The sequence below is a fragment of the Bemisia tabaci genome, chromosome 3, assembly GCF_918797505.1.
Source record: "Bemisia tabaci chromosome 3, PGI_BMITA_v3".
NCBI lineage: Eukaryota > Metazoa > Arthropoda > Insecta > Hemiptera > Aleyrodidae > Bemisia > Bemisia tabaci.
The window spans coordinates 58016662-58036258 of record NC_092795.1 but is presented as its reverse complement, the minus strand read 5'-3'; the positions used below and the strand labels follow the sequence as shown (position 1 = coordinate 58036258).

General features: G+C 38.1%; 2 protein-coding genes across 2 annotated transcripts in view; one reads left to right on the top strand and one right to left on the bottom strand.

Annotated features, from left to right (window-relative positions):
* The first annotated feature begins 1290 nt into the window (after nucleotides 1-1290).
* On the top strand, nucleotides 1291-19556 carry LOC109030746 (uncharacterized). The gene is made up of 4 exons (XM_072298889.1): nucleotides 1291-1470; nucleotides 4438-6476; nucleotides 18577-18718; nucleotides 19426-19556. The coding sequence occupies exon 2, from the start codon at nucleotides 5099-5101 to the stop codon at nucleotides 6356-6358; it is 1260 nt and encodes a 419-aa protein (XP_072154990.1). The 5' UTR covers nucleotides 1291-1470; nucleotides 4438-5098; the 3' UTR covers nucleotides 6359-6476; nucleotides 18577-18718; nucleotides 19426-19556.
* Nucleotides 11717-19597, bottom strand: part of Dora (zinc finger SWIM domain-containing dorado) — a 45906-nt gene continuing 38025 nt past the window's right edge. Inside the window, exon 16 of the mRNA XM_019041853.2 lies at nucleotides 11717-18585. Within this exon, the coding sequence (XP_018897398.2) occupies nucleotides 18519-18585 (67 nt within the window). The 3' untranslated portion in view covers nucleotides 11717-18518. The remainder of the gene's footprint in view (nucleotides 18586-19597) is intronic.

Below are 19597 nucleotides of genomic sequence, written 5' to 3'. Positions count from 1 at the left end.
ACGCAAATTTTTTATTGCTTCGTCTGGAAGTGCTTGAAGAGTGATTTAACTGTATTTCTTATAAGTTTTTTCTGATATGGAAAATACTATAAAAATAGATTTAAAAGTGGTGACGTCATCTGGCGGCATTTTCTATTTACACACATGGATTTGTTGAGACTGTAACCTCATTAACATTTATAATTATTGGTACATTAAGTCGGAATTTTCGTCGGCGAGATTTTGTAAAGTCAGGCTCTCCGTAGGTACTCTTGTTGAAAAGGCGCCTGTGATATTATAATAAGCTCTTTGATCTCCCAAATTTTTATGTTTCGTCACCGCGTGTTCCATCGCTGTTCCACGAATTCCGCAGCGTATAAATGCCTCCACTTCTCCGTCTTTAGGTCCCTACTCTAAATTTGGCTGCTCAGCCGCAGATCACTACAATGGTTACGTTTCCGCGACTTCCATTTTTTTAAGGCTGTAGTCGACGGTAGTCCCTAGATGAGCCCACTTCATTCAGATTTTGGAAATGCCATCTAAATTTTTTCATGTACCTAACTTGATACAGGTGAATTCTCACACTGAAACAATGTAAAAATTCATTTTTTGTCACAGTTCGTCCGTTAGATCCACGTGGCCGATTTTCATTATTTTTACGATTATCCATAGGATATAGTCTCTAGATTAGCCCGCTCTATCTAGATTAGCTTACGGGGGCCCGCGAAGCGCCCAGCCGGGGTTGGGTGTCACAGCCTCCTTCTAATATAATATTAGCACGGCTAGAGTCCCTTTATACCCAGAGTTACGACAACTCGATTATCAGCTGACTGGCAGCCGTCCTTGGCTGGCCATGGGAAGCCGAAACGAGTGCACCCAAACGAACGATATTGAGGGATAAAGGTCAGGAATCCTGCGATGTCTGTCACACAAAAACAACAACATCAACAAAGTGATCAATTAAAAAGAAAATGAGATTGGTTTGTGAATAATTTCTTAATCTATTTTCATTTTGGACCTATGGAAATGACAATTTACTCTTGATAAACCACAATTAGGTAATATTTTCATTATCTTGTTCACATTCGAGGTACCGCCATCTTGGTGCACTCGTTTCGGCCTCCATGAGCGAGAACCAATCAGAATTGGATTTTTTTTAGGCCACTTTCAGCCCAATCCTGGCCCAACCAAAAGTGAGTTGTCGTAATCTGGATAAGGGACTCTAGTACGGCAACACGATACTTTATAATATTTACGTTTCTGGAACCTTGAAATGAAGTTAAGCGTGGTGTCACGACAGCGCTGCGATAGCCTTTGATAGATAGAGTTTTACAGTGTAGCACCCAAAAAATATACACAATTGATGGTCTCGCCTGCCTCACTCCACGACCTGCTCAGTGTTCATTGACATCGCCGCCCGGTGCTCGTAGTTTCAACATGAGGCAACTTCTGCCCGTTATCTTAACGCTCTTTGCCCTCCATCAGTATGAGGTGAGTGCTACTCTACTCAAATTCCCAAATTAAAGACTAAAAGCTCTCACAATAACGGATTTTTTCCGAAAAAATACAAAGGGCCCAATCCCAAGATCTCCATTGGATCTTGGACATTCGATAGAAAAATGTATGGAAAAGTCATGGCTGTAATGCCAGCGGATATATGTGCTGATAACAGTTTCTGTAACTAAAAGAGTTTGTAGAGCAGTTTATTACATTGCTTTAGGAAATAGGCAAAAACCCGCAGCGGCGACAAACGATCTGCATTATATAAAAATAATTTTAAATAATATGAGACACATGAAAAATACACTTGCATCGCAACAAAAAGAAGACTCTTAGCCTTTATGAAAACAAGTTTTCATTAGGTACTCACCTTTAAGTTACTTTTGTAGTGTCTACATATTACTAATTAACAAGGTGGAGAAATGGTGCTGGGTCCACACCATTTCGCGGGGAAAACAAACTTTGCTTGCAAAACCTAGCACCATTTCACCACCTTTTTACATACAGTTCGGGCCACTTCTTAGCGTTTTTTTCACATATCGACGGTGAAACTACCAGACTACGTATCTCGTTTGCGGTGTTTAAAAATCTCCACTCACATTTTATTTTTTTGAAGAAGATCAAATCAATAGCATTCCTTACAATTTTCACAGATTTTTCTCCGCACAAAGAGGAAAAATCACGGAAGTTTTCACGAATTGACGTTGAGTAGTTTTCTATTTAAAAAATAAAGTATGGCAGGAAGTCTGCGACGTCGCAAACCGAGATACGTAGTTTGGTAGTTTCACCGTCTATATTATCAAGCATACACCCGAAATTAGGAGATAGATTTATAAACGCTACACCGCAGAAAAACTAAACTTCTCCAGTTGATTTATTGGCCAGGCGCTTTTGGAAAAAACTGAATGAAGGGCTACGATTCCAATCTTATACAGTTCTTCAGTTAGAAACAAAAAATGTCAGTGTGCCAATTATGTGTGTTGAGTGTAAGTTGAGGTTTCACACCGTACATTTGCTTCACGTATCCACTCAAAATGTACTGCGTAACGTTTGGCCAAAAAAAAAATAAAAAAAATAAAAAATAATAATAATAATAATAATGATGACTCTGCCGCCAATCGATTGAATATAATGTATTGTCATTCCCTTGATGAGGTTTCGCTTATTTGAAACTCAAGCACATGATGCTTCTTGTGTCTTTTCAAAAATTAATCAGGTAAAAGTGCGTAAAACAAAAGGAATAACAATTACAGCAACAAAGCAACCAGTATTAAATCCTTATGTCAACAAAATGACATAATGTGTTTTTGCGAACATTATTTAGAATAATGCAGTTTGGAACGAGTTGCGTCCCATACCTAACTATATCTAATTTTTATCAGCAAATACCTTGGGTATGAATCACTAAAAAGCTGAGCTTCTCGTTGTCAATGTATACAATCCTATTTCTGATCTTGAAGCGAATCATTTTTCAATGTTTTATAAGTACATGTAAATTTTCTAAATCTCTGCGCTGTGCGTCGTTTACTCCACAAATTTTCCTGTGAGGGGATATTTGCTCAAACAGCCCAAGAACAGATTGCCATCCAGGTTTCAAATTACGCTCTCCATTCTCCATCTCATTATCAAGACTGATCCCGCTACGTGTACTATTTATCGTATACCGTTCTATTTGAAGGCGCATTTTACGCCATTATTCTTTTCAGAATTTACAATCGAGTTTAACCTGGCTCAAACTTATCGTAGTTGCTGTATTTTAGAGGCTGAAGGGCAGTAATATATTAATATGCTTTTGTAGTATGTTGGATTGGTTATTGCATATCGAAGAACCGTATTTGAATATCGCTTACCGTAGTGGAAAAAAATCAACAGCATTTAATCTCTGCGTCTACCCTTATTCTTTAGTAGTTTGACTTCCCGCTAAAAATTTCAGAATATATCCTTAAAGAAAAAGAAACCATATAGCCGAGTGTCCCTCCATTTTGAAGCGATATTTAAAATGTACATTACAACACGACTGTCCGTAAGTTGCGTACGTAGATTTGGACCGTGTTAAGCAGAAAGGACAAGCCACATTAGCTAATGCCTTTAACTGCGCAATTTAATTTTTTACAAGAGACCGCTTGTGTGGATTCCTTTGAAAATTTTAAGAAATTTGTTTCGTGATATGCCAAAAATTCACTGAAATTTGTGCAAAAATCTGCACAACCGTTTTCAGTTTAACAACCATAAATTTTGTCATCCATGCGGCAAAATTCAGGCGACCGTTATACATCAATAAGTTTACGCGTGGTCTATTGGTTCTATGGGAGCTGATGGACCGAGGGTAATGTGTGTTTTTCGAATAGATAATCATTCACACTCCCCAGTGTGTTTGTTGCATACATGCAAAATTCATCGAAATACATTTGAAAATTTTTCTGAAAATTTAAAAACTCGACATCCGCTGTTTATACAATTGACCAGGGATGCCGAATCGTGATAAATGCGAAAATTCACAAAGAAAATCACGTACCTATTTGGTTAACTTTGTGCTAATAATATATTGGCAGACAATTTTAATATCTCGAAAGGAGACTTCAAAGAAAATCGAAAAACACACACAAGACGTGTCCCACATGTTTAATTTGAAAACTGTTTGTGGCATACTGCATGCGTGAACTCGTGAAGAGGCGCGCAAAGGCGGAAACTGCTCGAATTTCCTCGTATGGTGTAATTTCCGGAGGCCGGCAACAGCACTAAATTTTTTTTGTTTTAAATATTTTTTTTCCTGTTCATTTTGTACCAAAAGGCACCATTTGCATCCATTAAATTTCGAAAAACTCAAAAGTAGGGCCACCCTATCATACATACCTTCATGTGCACTAATGACGCCCGCGTGCAACATAGATAAACGTTAGTAAAAAAATGCTCTCTGAATCTAAATTTATAATTAGGTTGCATTTTTTTTGTTCAAAGGCTGCCGTCCCTGTCGCAGGAGACTATGCTCGTGTGCGCCAAGCAAAACGTTCGTCGACAAGACCAACTTCATCGGACTGTTCCTTGATATGCCTCATTCTACAATCCACATATCAGTGCCTCCTAAATTCGGAAAGTCGGTGAACCTGGACATGTTGAGACTTTACTTTGAAAGTGAAGATTCAGCCCTTGAGGAAGAGTTTACCGATCCGCTCTTCCACGGCACGACATTCTACGGAAACCCACTCTTTTGGGATCACTATCGTCAGTATGTAGTCCTCCACGTGGACTTCAGTCCCTTCAAGATAGTCGAGGACGTCGAAACTTTCAATAGAACTCTTGCTGAGGTGGTCTGCCAAATGCACGATAGATACCGCAGTCATTTCAATTTCTCCTACGTTGACTGCAAGAAGACTCCCGCTCAAGCATTAGTGGACCACTATAATGAATATAAGTTATCGATCTTTGACGCAGGGAAACATCTCATCAAGGCTATTTCTTGGCGTTTCGCCCTCGAAGTTATCGTGCTGATCGACAACGTTGATGCAATCCTCCACAACTACATGATCGGACCAGGGCGAGACAAAGAAAAAATCCACAATTATTTCGGTCAGTTCTTGCGGGACTAGTTCAGGACTCACCACAGGTTAAGAAATCCTTAATGGTAGGGTCTCTGACCCTGGGTGGTGTCTTGTCCACCTTGACGAACGATACGAAACACCTGTTCGCCTTTGAGAACGGAACCATCGCCCAGTATTTCGGATTCACCGGACAGGATGTCGACAACCTCCTCGACACTTTCGAGATCCGTGAAAAGAACGCCCAACTGCGAAGCTTGTACATGGGCTACAGGGTGATAGACTCTCCGAATCTAACCCTCTACAACCCTCTTTCTATCACCGATTTCCTCGAGCAGAGGTGGCATACGAACAGTTCAAATTTATTCAAAGGTCTCGACGGCTGTGATCGTATCTTGGAGAATGGCGTGATTGGTCGAGAGGTCGAACGCGTGTTGTACAAGGTGAAAAAGAAAAAGGTACACCTCCCTCGAAGATACACCTTCAGCAACGGGAGACTGGGTGTCCAACACGTGGACCGCCTACACTGCGGCATGCGCTCCAAGATCAACACCTTCGCAAGCGCGGACGACATCAACCTTTTCATGCAGTACCTCTTCGAGCTGGGCTACTTTAGCATCGTTCACGCTCGAGTTGTGACGTCAGAACTCGACATGGTGACCACTATCGAGGACATTGTCTTGACCCCCGCCACCTTGGAGGCTCGCAAAGTGTTGAGGAAGTACTTGACCGCCTCCAACTACTACCAGTTCGTGCTGGGTAAAACCTGGGACCAGCTGAATGCGTTCGGGGAGTTCCTGCTGGACCTGCCTGGTAAAGAGGTCTTCCACGACCTGGCGGTGGCCACGCATAAGATCTTCAGCCGGACGTGGGACGAGGTGAGCTGGCCGGTCTCCATGACGGGGGCCATGGAGGCGATATTCGCGCACAACGCCACCCTGGCCAAGCAGTATCCTGCCGTCCACTTCGAGCTGGTCGTTGAACGGGAAGCTGACGGTTTCGATTGTTCCAACGAGTTGGACGTGTTCCTCGTCACGGGCAAGAGCGTCGGGATCATTATCGAGAACCGGCAGGGAATCGAGCACAAGTTGGCATCGAACAACTTTTACGCGATGCTGGACCGAGGGTGCGAGGACGTGTACGAACATATGCGCCCGAGGATCCTGGTCAAGACTAAGATAGCCATGCTTATCAATTTGACCCCGTCACGCCACTGCGAGATCTTCTACCGCGTGAGCGATCAGAAGCAGGGCGACCCGTTGTGGGGGTTCGCCCAGCACCCGCTAGGGGAGATCCTCGAATTTGAGGAAACCAAGAAACCTGACGACGCGACCCCGGTATGAAGTCCAAGTTCGACCTGGAGACCCAGAAGATGCTCGAGGAGGCCATGCGAAAGAGCTGAAATTATAACGTCTCATCTGGACTGGGGGTCGAGCTACAAGTCGAACTTTTCCTCTCCCGGTAATGCTCTGCTGGAATCTACTTTCTCGGTAAACTTTTATGTATTACACATGCAGGGTGATCCAAAAGTCCCTTCCACCTCCTCTAACTTTTTACCGAATTGAGGTAACGATTTGAAACTTGCGGAATGTTCCTAGGTCAAAGGAAGCTACTTTTTGGGCCCCTTAAAATTTTCAGGGAGGCTCTTCTTGGGGAGCAACGGACCCCAACTTTTTTTTTCAAATGGGAAGACTCCCTTCGTGATGGTTTTCGAAGGAACATAAAAAAAGAAAGCTTTTCGCGCAAACCCGACGTCAGTATCCCAAACCGTTTCAAAATGGTGGCCGGTTAAAGTTCAAAATGGCCGAAACTTCACACCGGTTATTTCTCGATGGATTTGCGCGAAAATAGGAAACTGGGGGTATTTTGACACGAAAAAACGAATCTGACGTTAGATTTTTAAAAAAAAATCGAAATTTCCAAAATAGCCGCCGGTTAAAGTTCAAAATGACCGAAAATTGTTTTTTTTTTTAGAAATCTAAGTTCCGATGTGTTAATCTTAAGCCAAAATACCCTCAAGTTCCAAGTTTTAGGCAAACCTATCAGCAAAAAACCGAGGTGGCAATTTTCGGCCATTTTGAACTTTAACCGGCGACCATTTTGGAAATTTTGGTTTTTTTGAAAATCTAACGTCAGATTCGTTTTTTTCGTGTCAAAATACCTCCAGTTACCTAAGCTACTTTCGCGCAAATCCATCTAAAAATAACTGTTGTGAAGTTTCGGCCATTTTGAACTTTAACCGGCCGTCATTTTGAAACGGTTCGGGATATTGACTTTGGGTTTGCGCGAAAAGTTTTCTTTTTTTATGTTCTTTCGAACGAGCCATCACGAAGTGGGTCCGTCCATTTTAAAAAAAAAGTTGGGATCCGTTGCCCCCCAAGGGGGGTTCCCCTGAAAATTTCAGGGGAGCCAAAAAGTAGCTCCCTTTGACCTTGGAACATTCCGCAAGTTTCAAATGTTTACCTCAATGAGGTAAAAAGTTAGAGGGGGTGGAAAGGACTTTTGGATCACCCTGTATAAATGATGATCACTCGGTCACTCACACTTAGAAGAGCCACCGAGAACGTGCCCGATCCCAGCACTTGGCTTTCCCGGGAAACTTGGACTTTCAAACTGGACACTCAAGTCCGACTCTGACTATTGTCACTGAAGTGATTTCATCAACGTCAAGTCAAATATTTTTAAGAAGTCAATGAAAAAGCTTTCCGTGCAAAAACCTGTGACAAAATGACGTAATGGTGAAACCCTTGAATAAATAGGGAGGGAATTAATACATGGATAAGCAAGGCTAAAACATTAAAAACATTAAAGGCAGGACGTTTCGAGCTGTTACAAGCAAATTGTCGGCTGCAAAAAACACAAAAACATTTTTCTCACATTTTGTTTTAAACAGAAACTAAGCAATACTGAGGCGAACATTTTGTGGGTGCGTTCTTCATGATGTAGGGTAAGCGCTTAGACATTTTAAATGAAGGCGTTGAACAATTCGGTTATCCGGTAAAAAAGTATGTAATAGCAATTTCATCGCACGAAATAATTTAAATATTTTCGTTGCACCGTGCTACACTCGGAGCGGCAAACGGGGAAGGTTCTAGGGCGGGGATTGAATGGAGCCGATTGAAGGAGCAGATCGGTTGAACGAAGAAGGGTTCTCTTGTGTCAAATGCTACCATTCGTACCATTCGTGCCAGGTGCCAACGATATTTTTACGCATTCATCTACTTTTCTTACTCTGCGTTTAAGTCTCCAAAGTTATGCACGTTCGAATGAGCGTTAGTGCTGAATGATTATACCGGTACCCTTTACCCATGATAATTTATGTGGCGCATAGTTGCTCCTCGATCTACGAATACTTTAACCAGTCGCTAGTTAGATCTACGAATACTTTAACCAGAATCTATGTAGCTTCGTGCTTAGGTTCGTAGCTCTCTACTTTGTAGGCTTGCGTGTGGGCTGTGGGCCTGTCGACCTAGCATTGCACACTCAGCACCCAATTTGATTCACCTCAATTTGACTCTGGTGCCTGTAAAGGGAGAATTTGGCCATGCATGTATTTTTGGTTTAAGGAAGATGTATGTTCCATTGGTCCATGAATGGTAGTCTGTCACTAAGAGCTTTACGGTCGTAGGTAAATAAATTTTCCTGGTAGTTTTTAGCCTTTTGAAAATGTATGCCAACCAGCTCACGAACAACACTCAAGGTGTATCTTTACAAAACCTCTCTACATGGAATCCGTGGCTTCCTTTGAACGCGATAATGTCATGCAGAGTCGGACTGGCCATAAGGCCAACCTTCCATTGGCAGATACGCCTCCTGACGCATCGAAGACGAGTCCCTCTGCCATATATAGCAAAATAAGATGAGAGAAAGAATCATAACAAAGAAAAAAAAAATGCGGAAAATTCATAAATGAACGGTAGAAAAGACAGTAAGAGTAAAGAAAGGTTCTCGTACGTATCATAGTGATGAATGGAGGTCCTGGAACTGTAAACCAGAAATAAGTCCCCAGAGGTGCCTGGGCCTACATTGAAATGCTGGAAAATTGATGTTTTGGTTTTTTTTATTTGCTGGATTCAGATTTTGTACCCGTAGCTCAATATTTTTAATAGGATAATGTGAAAAATTGGGACATACTGGTTTAGTCAAGTTGTAATGAATAACAATTATATCGCTCACTAGCAAACATTCGACTATAAATTGCGTTAACTTCCGCTATTACACTTTACGCTTTTACATTTCGCTATTACGCGAAAATTTGGTCACTCTCCGTCGTAAAATTAGCTCTGAGGCTAAAATTTATCTCGATTATAGTTTTCGAAAAGGGGATGATGAGCGTCATTAAGTGAGGAAATCAAGCTGGCTCTCGAATTTTTGTCAAGTGTCAAAATACCTATACATAAAATTTCTAAGATGGGTAAAAAATTCTTTCCTTGGAAATTGTCACCTTTTTGGTAGGATAGAGACGCTTATCACCCCCCTTCCTTATCCGCCATGTGTCACTCTCTCAGAAGAGGTAGTACAGTCAATTTTTAGACGTGCACGTGCGCCCTTTTAATCGCTTGAGAGACCTCTAACATTTGCTTTCTTCTCAAAATGATAATTGATTTAGGGCACCTACTATTTTGGGCTGTGTTGCTCACGCAGCCCTTGAAGTACCACTACAAATGAGACAAACGAAACTAACACAGTATGGAAATAGAGCGAATGGAAAGACGGCGCAGAGATACAACTATTCGTGCTTGATGGATGTCTGTGTTGCATCTGCAAAATTGAAGGCGCGATGGCGCCAGCTGTGAATTCGCGATGTTCCGCAGCCCCGCTTTATGCTGCCAATGAGGTGTCGTGAGAAAAGTTAAGAAACGAGGCTCGATTATTACGGCTTTCCTATTTACGGCTGTGTTACTTTATGCAGTTTTTAAAGCGCACCGCTAAAAATACAAATAAGACAAACTGAAACAAACACAGTATGAAAAGAGAGCAAAATACAAGGAGGCGCATTGATGACGGCGCAGAGATACAACTAATCGTACATGATGGGTGTCTGTGTTGCATCTACAAAATTGAATGGCGCTATGCGTGAACGCAATGCTTCTTTCTATGCTGATCTCTGGTGCATTTTAATATACATGTATTCCTAGGCATCTCTTTGTTTTTAGTTTTCTTACTGAACACCTCCTCTCTCCTTCAACTTTTCACCTTGAACTTTCTAGATTGAATGTTTCATTTTTCGATGAGGTTGAAAATATCTTTTCGGCGTACCTACATACCTATTTTCGGGTTCATGAACCCGAAAACCCGAAAATGATGCATCATTTTCTGACTTCTAGTTTTTAAAAACAGTATTATAGGTTGCAAGCTCTGACTCGATTCTTCTGGAAAAAATGATGCATGGATGCGTCTGGTACCTAGCTTTGATTTTATTATTATTTTTTTTCATTTCACAAGTCTCCCGGTTACTTAAAAGTGTTCAATTTTGCAATTTTTACTCTGTGCGATTACTTATAATAAACTTTGAACTTGAGAAAAGCGTAAATTTGTGCTGATTTGCCAGAAATTTCTGGATCGCCCTTCGCCCTTCACGTCGGGGTGGGCAAAATATCACTTCACACCCCCTTAGCTGGCTGAGGGTCTAAGCACTACGCCCGGAGATGTGAGCCAGTCCGACCCTGATGTCATGAGAACCAGGGCTGGATTTAGCTTTTTGCCGCCCCTGGGCAAGCTACATTTTGCCGCCCCTGGGTCTACAATATTTCGCCACTACATTGTCAACAGTATCCCCCCCCCCTCCCCGCACTCCCAACTTCCCACGCCATCAGTCTCATCTTGCCCCCCCCCCCCTCGTGCGCCGCGTGGGCGCGTGCGCGTAGCTGTTTCAAAATGCGCCACGAATATATGAAATGGAATGGATGGATGAGGCAAAAATACAATGTGGAGACAAAGTTGAAGCTAGTGTAGCTCAATGTATTACTTACAATGTATTTTCGGAAGATCAGGTTAAAAAGTTTTTCTCCGGGTTTTCAGTCTAGCAAAGCTGTCAACCAGAGCATCGACGTCTAAATTGATTGTCAAGTCTGCCTCGATGTTAAAAATTGCCGTGCTGTTTAGTTTCCCTTGGGATCACTCCAACGAACGATCATCGTAGTGCTCGAGGCCGGACCTAGAGGGCGACAGCTTTGCCGCTCCCGTCAACTCCCTTCCTTCATACATTTTGCCGCTCATCTTTTCACTTCGCTCCGTCTCTGTCTCCATTTTTTTCTTTTTTCTCGCTTTAACTTTCAATTAACCCAGTGCCAAAATTTGCCCATCGCCAAAATTTGCCGCCCCTCAAAATTTGCCGCTATGGGCATCTGCCCCAGTGCCCTATAGGTAAATCCGGCCCTGGCGTCAACTTCTTCTCAAGATCCGTAGATTGATGCAATGTGGAGCAAAAGGTCGAATGGATTAACCTCGCAGGAATGACTTACTTTTGTGGGGAAAGCTTGAAAAAAGAAAGAATGATTTCAGGATGCATTGTTAGCCATTCTTGAAAATCAGTATTTGTTAGATGCGCATATTATGAAAAGCTAACTGTTAAAGTATGCTCCCAGTTAGAACCTGGTTACTTAAATTACATTCTACAAATAATTAACAATCTGAAGGCAAAAGCTTCATAAGATTATGTCAAAAAGAAGGCTGAGATATAAATGAAAAATAAAACATAATGAAAGTTGGTATATCTATTTATTTGATTTTAAATCGATTCTCGGTAATAAATATCTTTATGACATGCCACTCTAAAAGACACGGAATAAATGAGTGGATACATCCGGAGAAAATTTTGAACGCATTGAATATACTATGAATATTTACAATAAAATGCTCTTAAAATTAGGATACGATTGATCGATTGACAATTCTACTACATCTAGAGGAATACCATTTTCAAATCAAACTCACAGAAAAAAGCTGCAAACAAAACACATACAAATAGGAGACAAAATTATAAGCAAGCGATGTCTTCTTTCAGTGAACTGTAAGCAAGAAACATTTAAACGATGGTAAGACCAATTTTCCGAGAAATTTGCTTGCAGCATCAGATCGAGATGGTGATATCATGACACTAGATTAAAATCAGGATTATCATACACAAATACCTGGGAATACATTCAGATACAGCGAGCGTTAAGAAGACTTAAAGCAAAAATATCAAACACTCTTATTCGGAGCTCTTCATTTTCAATTGAGTAATAGGTTGTAAATTAGCCAAAACATACGGTTTGTTTTACTTTGGAAAAGTAATATCCTGATATGACTCTATGACCGAGGACAGGTTTTGATAATCAAAACTTTACAAAAAATTATAATGAGAAGTGCAGAATGGTTTTGAATATTTATTTCAATATTTAAGAGGAGAAGAAAAGAAAAAGCTACGATCCCGTGTAGGGTACCTTTGTAGGGAAAGAGTCACCAAGGCATTTTACATCGCTTATTAGCTTCACCATTTAAGGAGCTTGGAGTATCCATGGAGCTTGTTGGAATCAATGCAAACAAATTATCATGATTGAACTGATGGAAGAACTAACTGGTTTACCTTACTTTAACTTCAATCAGACATGTTTTTGAAGTTATGAATTTATTTTTCATTTTAGCTTGACAACAGCTTGGTTTTTTTAAAGTGCTATTTTTCCACGCATAGGCAGTCTGTTATAAATTGCGATCATCATAAGTTCAGACCCATCACTTATTAAATGGTTGGTAGCTGACTATTTCAGCAATCAAGATTATTTGTTTGAATGGGGGCCTGCTGTCACCATGAGATGTCATAATATTACTTTTCCCTACAAAGATGAACATTTAGAGCTGAGGAGGAACTTACTTTCTTAACCCCCTTCCCATTTAGTTTTTACTTGACATTCGGTGGCTGCTTCGAGAGCATAAGGATACACACACATGGCCAAAAATTAAGGCTTTTGCATTATCATTTAATCCATGGGCCACATCAAATCCTGCTATTTTTCAACTATTTCTGAGAAAGAGAACCACAGTGCAGGCAAAAACGCAAGAAAAAAAAGAAAGAAAGAAAGGAGGTTTAAAGCGAATGAGACAAAGAAATGTAAGCAGAGATAAAAAGGATGCACATTTACAAAGGCATATTTTATACATTTACATCCTTAAATTAGTATTGCTTTGTTCCAGTAAATTTGAAAATTACACAAGAGCGTACAACTTCAGAGGAGATTTGGAAAGCTGCAGAAACAAACAAGTGTTAATGACTTGTTAAAACCATGCAGATATGACCTGCTAATGCCCACAATGCCTAATACTAACGCTCCCAAGAACGTGTTCATGCTCCTAGTTTTTTTAAGAGATCCAAAAAGAAGCACTGATTTCAGATGATCTGCTAAAGATGTTAAAGCTTTCAATAACTTGAAACACAACGATCTCTCTTGATCTTTTTTCATGACATAATATAAAGAATATGTTAGATGACATGTTGCAAGGGATTAATTTTGTTTGGCATGCCTAAATAGAACATTGCAATAAGCCAGATTAGGAATTACTGCACGATGGCGTCTTATTGTTATGAACCAAAAAAAAACATAGACCTATCCAGCTATTTCATTAGTTCATTGAGTATTTGGTCTTAAATTTATTTTTCTACTTAGCCTTTGGAAATAAACAATGCTAATTACCATGCTGATTATCAAATTGAGAAGAAAAAAGGCATAGTAAAGAAAACAAAAAAGAGGAAAAAACTTTGCGTTGTGTCAATGAAAGAGTGAATGCTTTCCTATGTTGATTCAAAGATTAAAAGACTCAGAGAATCAGAATTTGAGTTTTTCATGTTTCAACAGCAATTAATAATTTGTTTTGCTTAGATAAAAATTAATTATTTGTATGCTTTGATAAAAATTTATAATTTTTCATGCTTTGACGAAAATTAACATTTTTTATTGTGGGTTTGTGAAAGACTAAATGTCAGAAAGACATTCCTAATATTTGTTGAATTTAAAAGAGAAGGAACACAAAAAAAACCATAAGTAATGTAGCCGACAACATAACAGGAATTATGGAACGCATCAGTTCAGATGTGTTGAAAATTGGAATTAGAAAAGGGGTTTATTAAAGTTGACTATTCTTAAGCCAGTTAAGGCTTTTATGACTTGGTAATTTTTCCCTCGTTTTTATTATCTTCTACAGAAAGAAAATTGTTTTAAAAAAATTATTGAACTGAATTTTCAGTTTGCTAAACTCATTTTGAACTTTAAAGAGGGGGCAGAGGGGAGCATTGTTAAGAAATAATCTCAAATCAAGGGCAGGGGGGGACGAGAAATCTGACATTTAAAAGGGAATTTTGAGTGAGAGAGTTGAAGATGAATTGACAATGAGTTTAGCAGGAAGGAACTCACAGTTAGGAAGGTGTAAATGAGAAGAAGAGGTTTGAGGCTTTCATTCTACATGAAAGTTGACGTAAGAGATAGATCTCAACCCATTTTTTTTGCAAACAAATCTATTTTCTTCTGCTGGAAATTTTTGACAGGAAGAAGTATAAAACTAATTGAGCTCAAAACTATCTCAATTTCCTTTTTTTTAAAATGTAGATTGGTTGCTGCCTCATAAACCTGGTCCAATTGAGAATAAAACTTTGGACTCAGAATTTTCCCTCCTCAAGTTTTCACTAAAAAACATAAATGTTAGTATTTCTGCAACTTTCTATACCTAAAAACGAAAATCGATATAAATTATTTTTGTTTGGGCGCACTGATTTTGGCTAAGAAGTTTCTACGGAAGATGATACCAAATTTTCATTTGAAGTCTTTTAATGCTATGTTCCTTGAAGAACATACTTGAATCCAATGAAAACTGTCGTTGAAGTCGAAAATCAAGATCAATCAAGTCTAATGACCGACCACGAAGAAGAAAGCAATAAGTTTAAAATACTACAAAAATGAGTGTTATGTTAAAAACAGAGGTTTGCTTGAACTTGAATGTAGTCAGTACAATAAGTTATCAGTTAAACATTGGTTCAGTAAAATTTTAAAAAATACAAAAGTTGCAATTTTGGAATTCTCGGCAATTTACCATGTTGATACAGATGGGTAGGCAAATGTAATGTTGGCAACTAGGATTTTGACTACATTATCCATTATTACTTCCACAAATTATCTTTGTAAAGGCGATAGATAAAATTAGTCAATTTTTTGTTTCCTCTGGGAAAAGCAATAGCTGAAAGTGTTGACAAAAAGAAGCCCTGAGTTGGTTGTAAAAGTGTTGCAACTCCAGGACAATCGAATTTAAAAAACATTGATAAAGGATAAGTAATTATAAATATTAGAGTCAAAATATTTTTACTATAAATAAGTGTTATTTCTAAAAATATGTCATCACAGCAACGCAGTTGCCAACAGTGCATTTCGGTAAACAGGCGGAGTTCTAGAATATTCAAGTCAAAGACTTTAAGTTCTTCAGAAAATTTATCAAGTAAAAGTGGTGAAAAAAAGTCTATCCGTTCTCTCAATTTGACTAAAAATAATAATTGGTACAAAGGAAAAAGGGTTAGGCGGAGAGGGAGAAAACATTTGATATTTGTTTACATTCATTGTCACTTTAGACATTGGACTAAGAACTTAAATTGGGGGAGATAAGTAATTTTAAAACAATGCATGTCTAAATGAGTAATGTCAGCGAAGAAATTCTGAAGAAAATGCAAATTTATCAACCCTTTCCCCTTCATAGTTGAAAGTTTGTCCATATTTAAAATAATTAAAATAGCACAACCTTTTATTACGCTGGAATAAGTCAGTCCACCTTAAAATCAAATTTCCTCTGAATACGACCAGGAACCACAAGGATTTTCAAACCATGATCTAAGGTTTTCATTAGAAATATAAAAAAGTCTCTTACAATTAAACGATAGATTTTGGTAGAGGGCTATCTCAGGTCCAGCTGAGCTTACGTCGTTCTACTACAAAAAGCAAAGCAATTCAAAGTTCCTGTTCACTCTCTTTTCAATGTAAATAAAATCTTAGAGCTAACGTAATCATGCTGTATATAGAAAAATATAACTTTAAATGGAAGCAAACCTCTGTTAACAATTCCCTAAAAATATTTTTTATAGTAATTATTCGTAATATATAAGTGTACATATAGTTAATTAATTCTTTAAAAATCCGTCATTAAAATTTACATAGAGATAATGAATTTAATTCATTTTCATTATATATATTAACATGTATGCGTCTGTCAAGGTGTGTCTGTGTATGTGTGGTGTAAAAGTGGACGTGTAAGAATGTGTGTAGAATTAATTAATTAATATGAAATAAATATTTCAATGATAATAAATAAGTATTTGTGGCATCGCATAAGAAGAGTCTTAACCTAGTAAAATATAATTTCAAGTACATATACTGCAAGTTTTGGGAGAGAAGGAACAGTGGAGCCAATGCGATAGAAGGAAACACGCTGCTACGGTTCTTGAGATAATTGCCTACTTTATTTAAATAATAAGAGGGAAGTTCTAGGAGCTTTGAAAGTAGTTTTGAAATCATTGAGTAGAATTTTATCATACGATATTACTTTAGATACACATTCTATCTAAATTCCTAAACGTGAAATCAATTACGGTTTTGCAAGAGTCTTAAAGAAACAGGAAACTTGGATATGAAAATGAAAAGTACAAGAAATTATATTTTTTGACTGTGCAACATTGCATTCTTTAAGGGTTCCTCTTGAGAATTGCTCCAGGGACATTTTTATGAGAGTCTAAAAGCCCCAAAAAAATTTTCTCTTTTCTCTTGCGATTAGAATAAAAATTCTGTAACTTAGGGTTCTTTATAGATTGCAGAGCTAAATTATGAGCATTAAGTTACAAGCAGAGACTTGAAATCATTACATCCGTTCAGAAATTTATACTTTTGGACGACTGAAGAAGTATTATCCACATTTTTCATTAAAATAATCATGCAAGGGAGAAATAAAAGAGGGAAAAATTTATAAAAAAAATCTGAAATTATAGGTAAAATATCTTTTAAATATTTTGAGATGCATAATTCAACTTAAAGAATCATGCATGTAGAATAAATATGATGCAAAAATTCCAGAATAAATTAGAATGTAAGTCCCCCCTTCTAGAAAGAAGAAAATAGAGTGGACCAATCAATAAAATACTCACAGAGCAGAGACTAGAAATTTACAGACATTGCTGTTAAAAAGTTACGTGAAAAAGTCAATCATGCATGAAATATACCCTAAGTAACTTTAACGCTGATGATTTTTTTTTTATGAATACTGACTGATGGACAAGAAGCTTGAATAAAGGCTGGCAAAGAGCCTTGTGAGGTGAATTTCTGCCAGAGAATTTGGTCAACTTTTTCGACCAGATGGGCAGGGTTGAAACTCAAAGGAGAAAAATGCTCTGCTGAAATCAAGAAGTAAACTCAGGTCCTTGATGAATTTTGGCTAACGTTTGCAACCATCCACTTTTCAGAGTTTGATCCTAGAATTGAATCTCTTAGTTTAAAAACGACTCAACTTGGCTTTTTTACGATGTTCATTTTTTTTGCGTAGAAATACACCTTTTCTGACTGTTGTGCAGTTTTTATCATCTCTTGGAAAATTCCATTTTTTCGAGATGGGTCTTTTTGAACCGAGAGATTCAATTTTGAATGTGGTCATCATTGTGCCCAGCATGAAAAGCAATTGTTACAGGCGCACTGTCGGCTGGAGAAAATTTTGTTTTGTTGTAAAGGAAGTTGGCAGTACGTAAAAAACTCAATCAAATCCACCAGCAGAAATTCGACTCTTGATAGGCTTTACCTCCTAGTTAAGTAGAGGCTCCTTGTCAATTACAGAATACATGGTTAAGTAAACCTCTTTTCAAGCTGGACTGAATGCCACAAACACTAAGGGAACAATGATTTGACAAAATTCACTAAATGATTAGAAAATGACTCGATTTAAAGAAAATAAAAGGGGAAAAAAGACAATGGGAAAAAAAAGCATAGATTACAAAATAAAAATAAGATAAAATAAAGAAATAAATAAAACACAGGATGTAAAAAATTTAACTATAAATTGACTATAATAAAATATCTACTTTCAACTTTCTCTCTTTATAAGACAAAAATATATATATAATCTTTTCTAAAATAAAATTGAATAAAATTAGAATAAAAAAAAACAAATTTGACGAAAGGAAAAAAAAAACGTTTCATAAATAAGAAAACAAGAATAAAATCTATATCGGCATGCGTTTTTGACTGAAAAATGAATTTAAAAACCAAGAGGAAGTGAAGGAGGAAACTGGAGAGAATATACATTTAAGAACAAAGAGGAGAGATTGAGATTTCTCGTTTATTCATAGTAGATAGGAGGAAGAGAGCAGTCGTTGAGTAAAATTTGACCTAGACGAATTGAGATGGCTAAAGTATTTTACCAATTTGGGGTCGGAGTGGTAAAACCCCAATTAGCCATCGGTGATGAGAGCGCAGGTGAGGGGAACTGCACGCTGACATCACACCACTGTCATTTCCCGCTAGTCATCAGAGCAGCGTTAAGTTGTGTCCATAATTCTTTTTTACAGGATTTAGATCTGAAAATAACAAGCAAGAAGGTGTGATGAAGCTCAATTAAAAGGTTTACATGTTTGCTACAAGATGTCTTGGCACTTCTTCTCTTGTGGCAACAAAATACACCACAAATGAGGGGCCTGGAGGACAAGACGAGTAAGTGTAGTTTTTCCTATTTTGAGAAATATACGGAGTTTTGAAATTAAATGGATCTTTATGGCGGAAAGAAAGTCCAAAGTGACTTCTTGATGCTTAAAAATTGGAATTAGGGAGTGAATTTTTCACAGAATTTGCATGATGCGCCTTGTCCTCAAAGCTTTTTAAATGTCCTCCACAATTTCAAATGCTGTGAATTGGCAATAAACACAGACGGAACTGGTACTCTCTATCAACGGTCCGCTGTTCCACTCCTTTCCTATAATTTGGAAATATTGATCTCACAATTGATATAAAGAAATCAATAGTACTGTGGTAAAACCTCGATGAAAAAATTTCAGTGGACTGGCAACAATCGTTGTTAAATCGAGGTTGTTATGGCATTGCAATACGCTTAAATCGAAGGTTGTTATGTTGACGTTCTGCTGTAATTCTGTTTCTTGGACGGTATGGTGCTCATTAATTGATCGAAATGCAAATGGATTGAAATTAAAAAATAAAACTTCATCATATCTTTGCGAAAAATGAGTTCTAATGAGATCTTAGGCTTTTCCTTTCAAAAAATTAAGGCTCACTAACAATTTATAACGTTCCAAAGATGGACTCAAAGTTCATAATTGAAGGTTCTTTATTTAATTTGAAGGAGGAAAGAGAGCTTTAGATCTCTGTTATCTTTTTCAAACTTGGATCTTTTTTGTTGAATTTAGATAAATCGACGACCCAGCTTTTGAAGGAGAAAAAGGTGAACTCTTGAAGATTTCAAAAAATCATTACCATGAGTTCGAATTATTCTAATTAAAATAGATAGGCCAAGAACTCTTTCTGTAATCATCAGAATAATGAAATATAAAATGTTGTGATTTTCTATATTTACAGTTT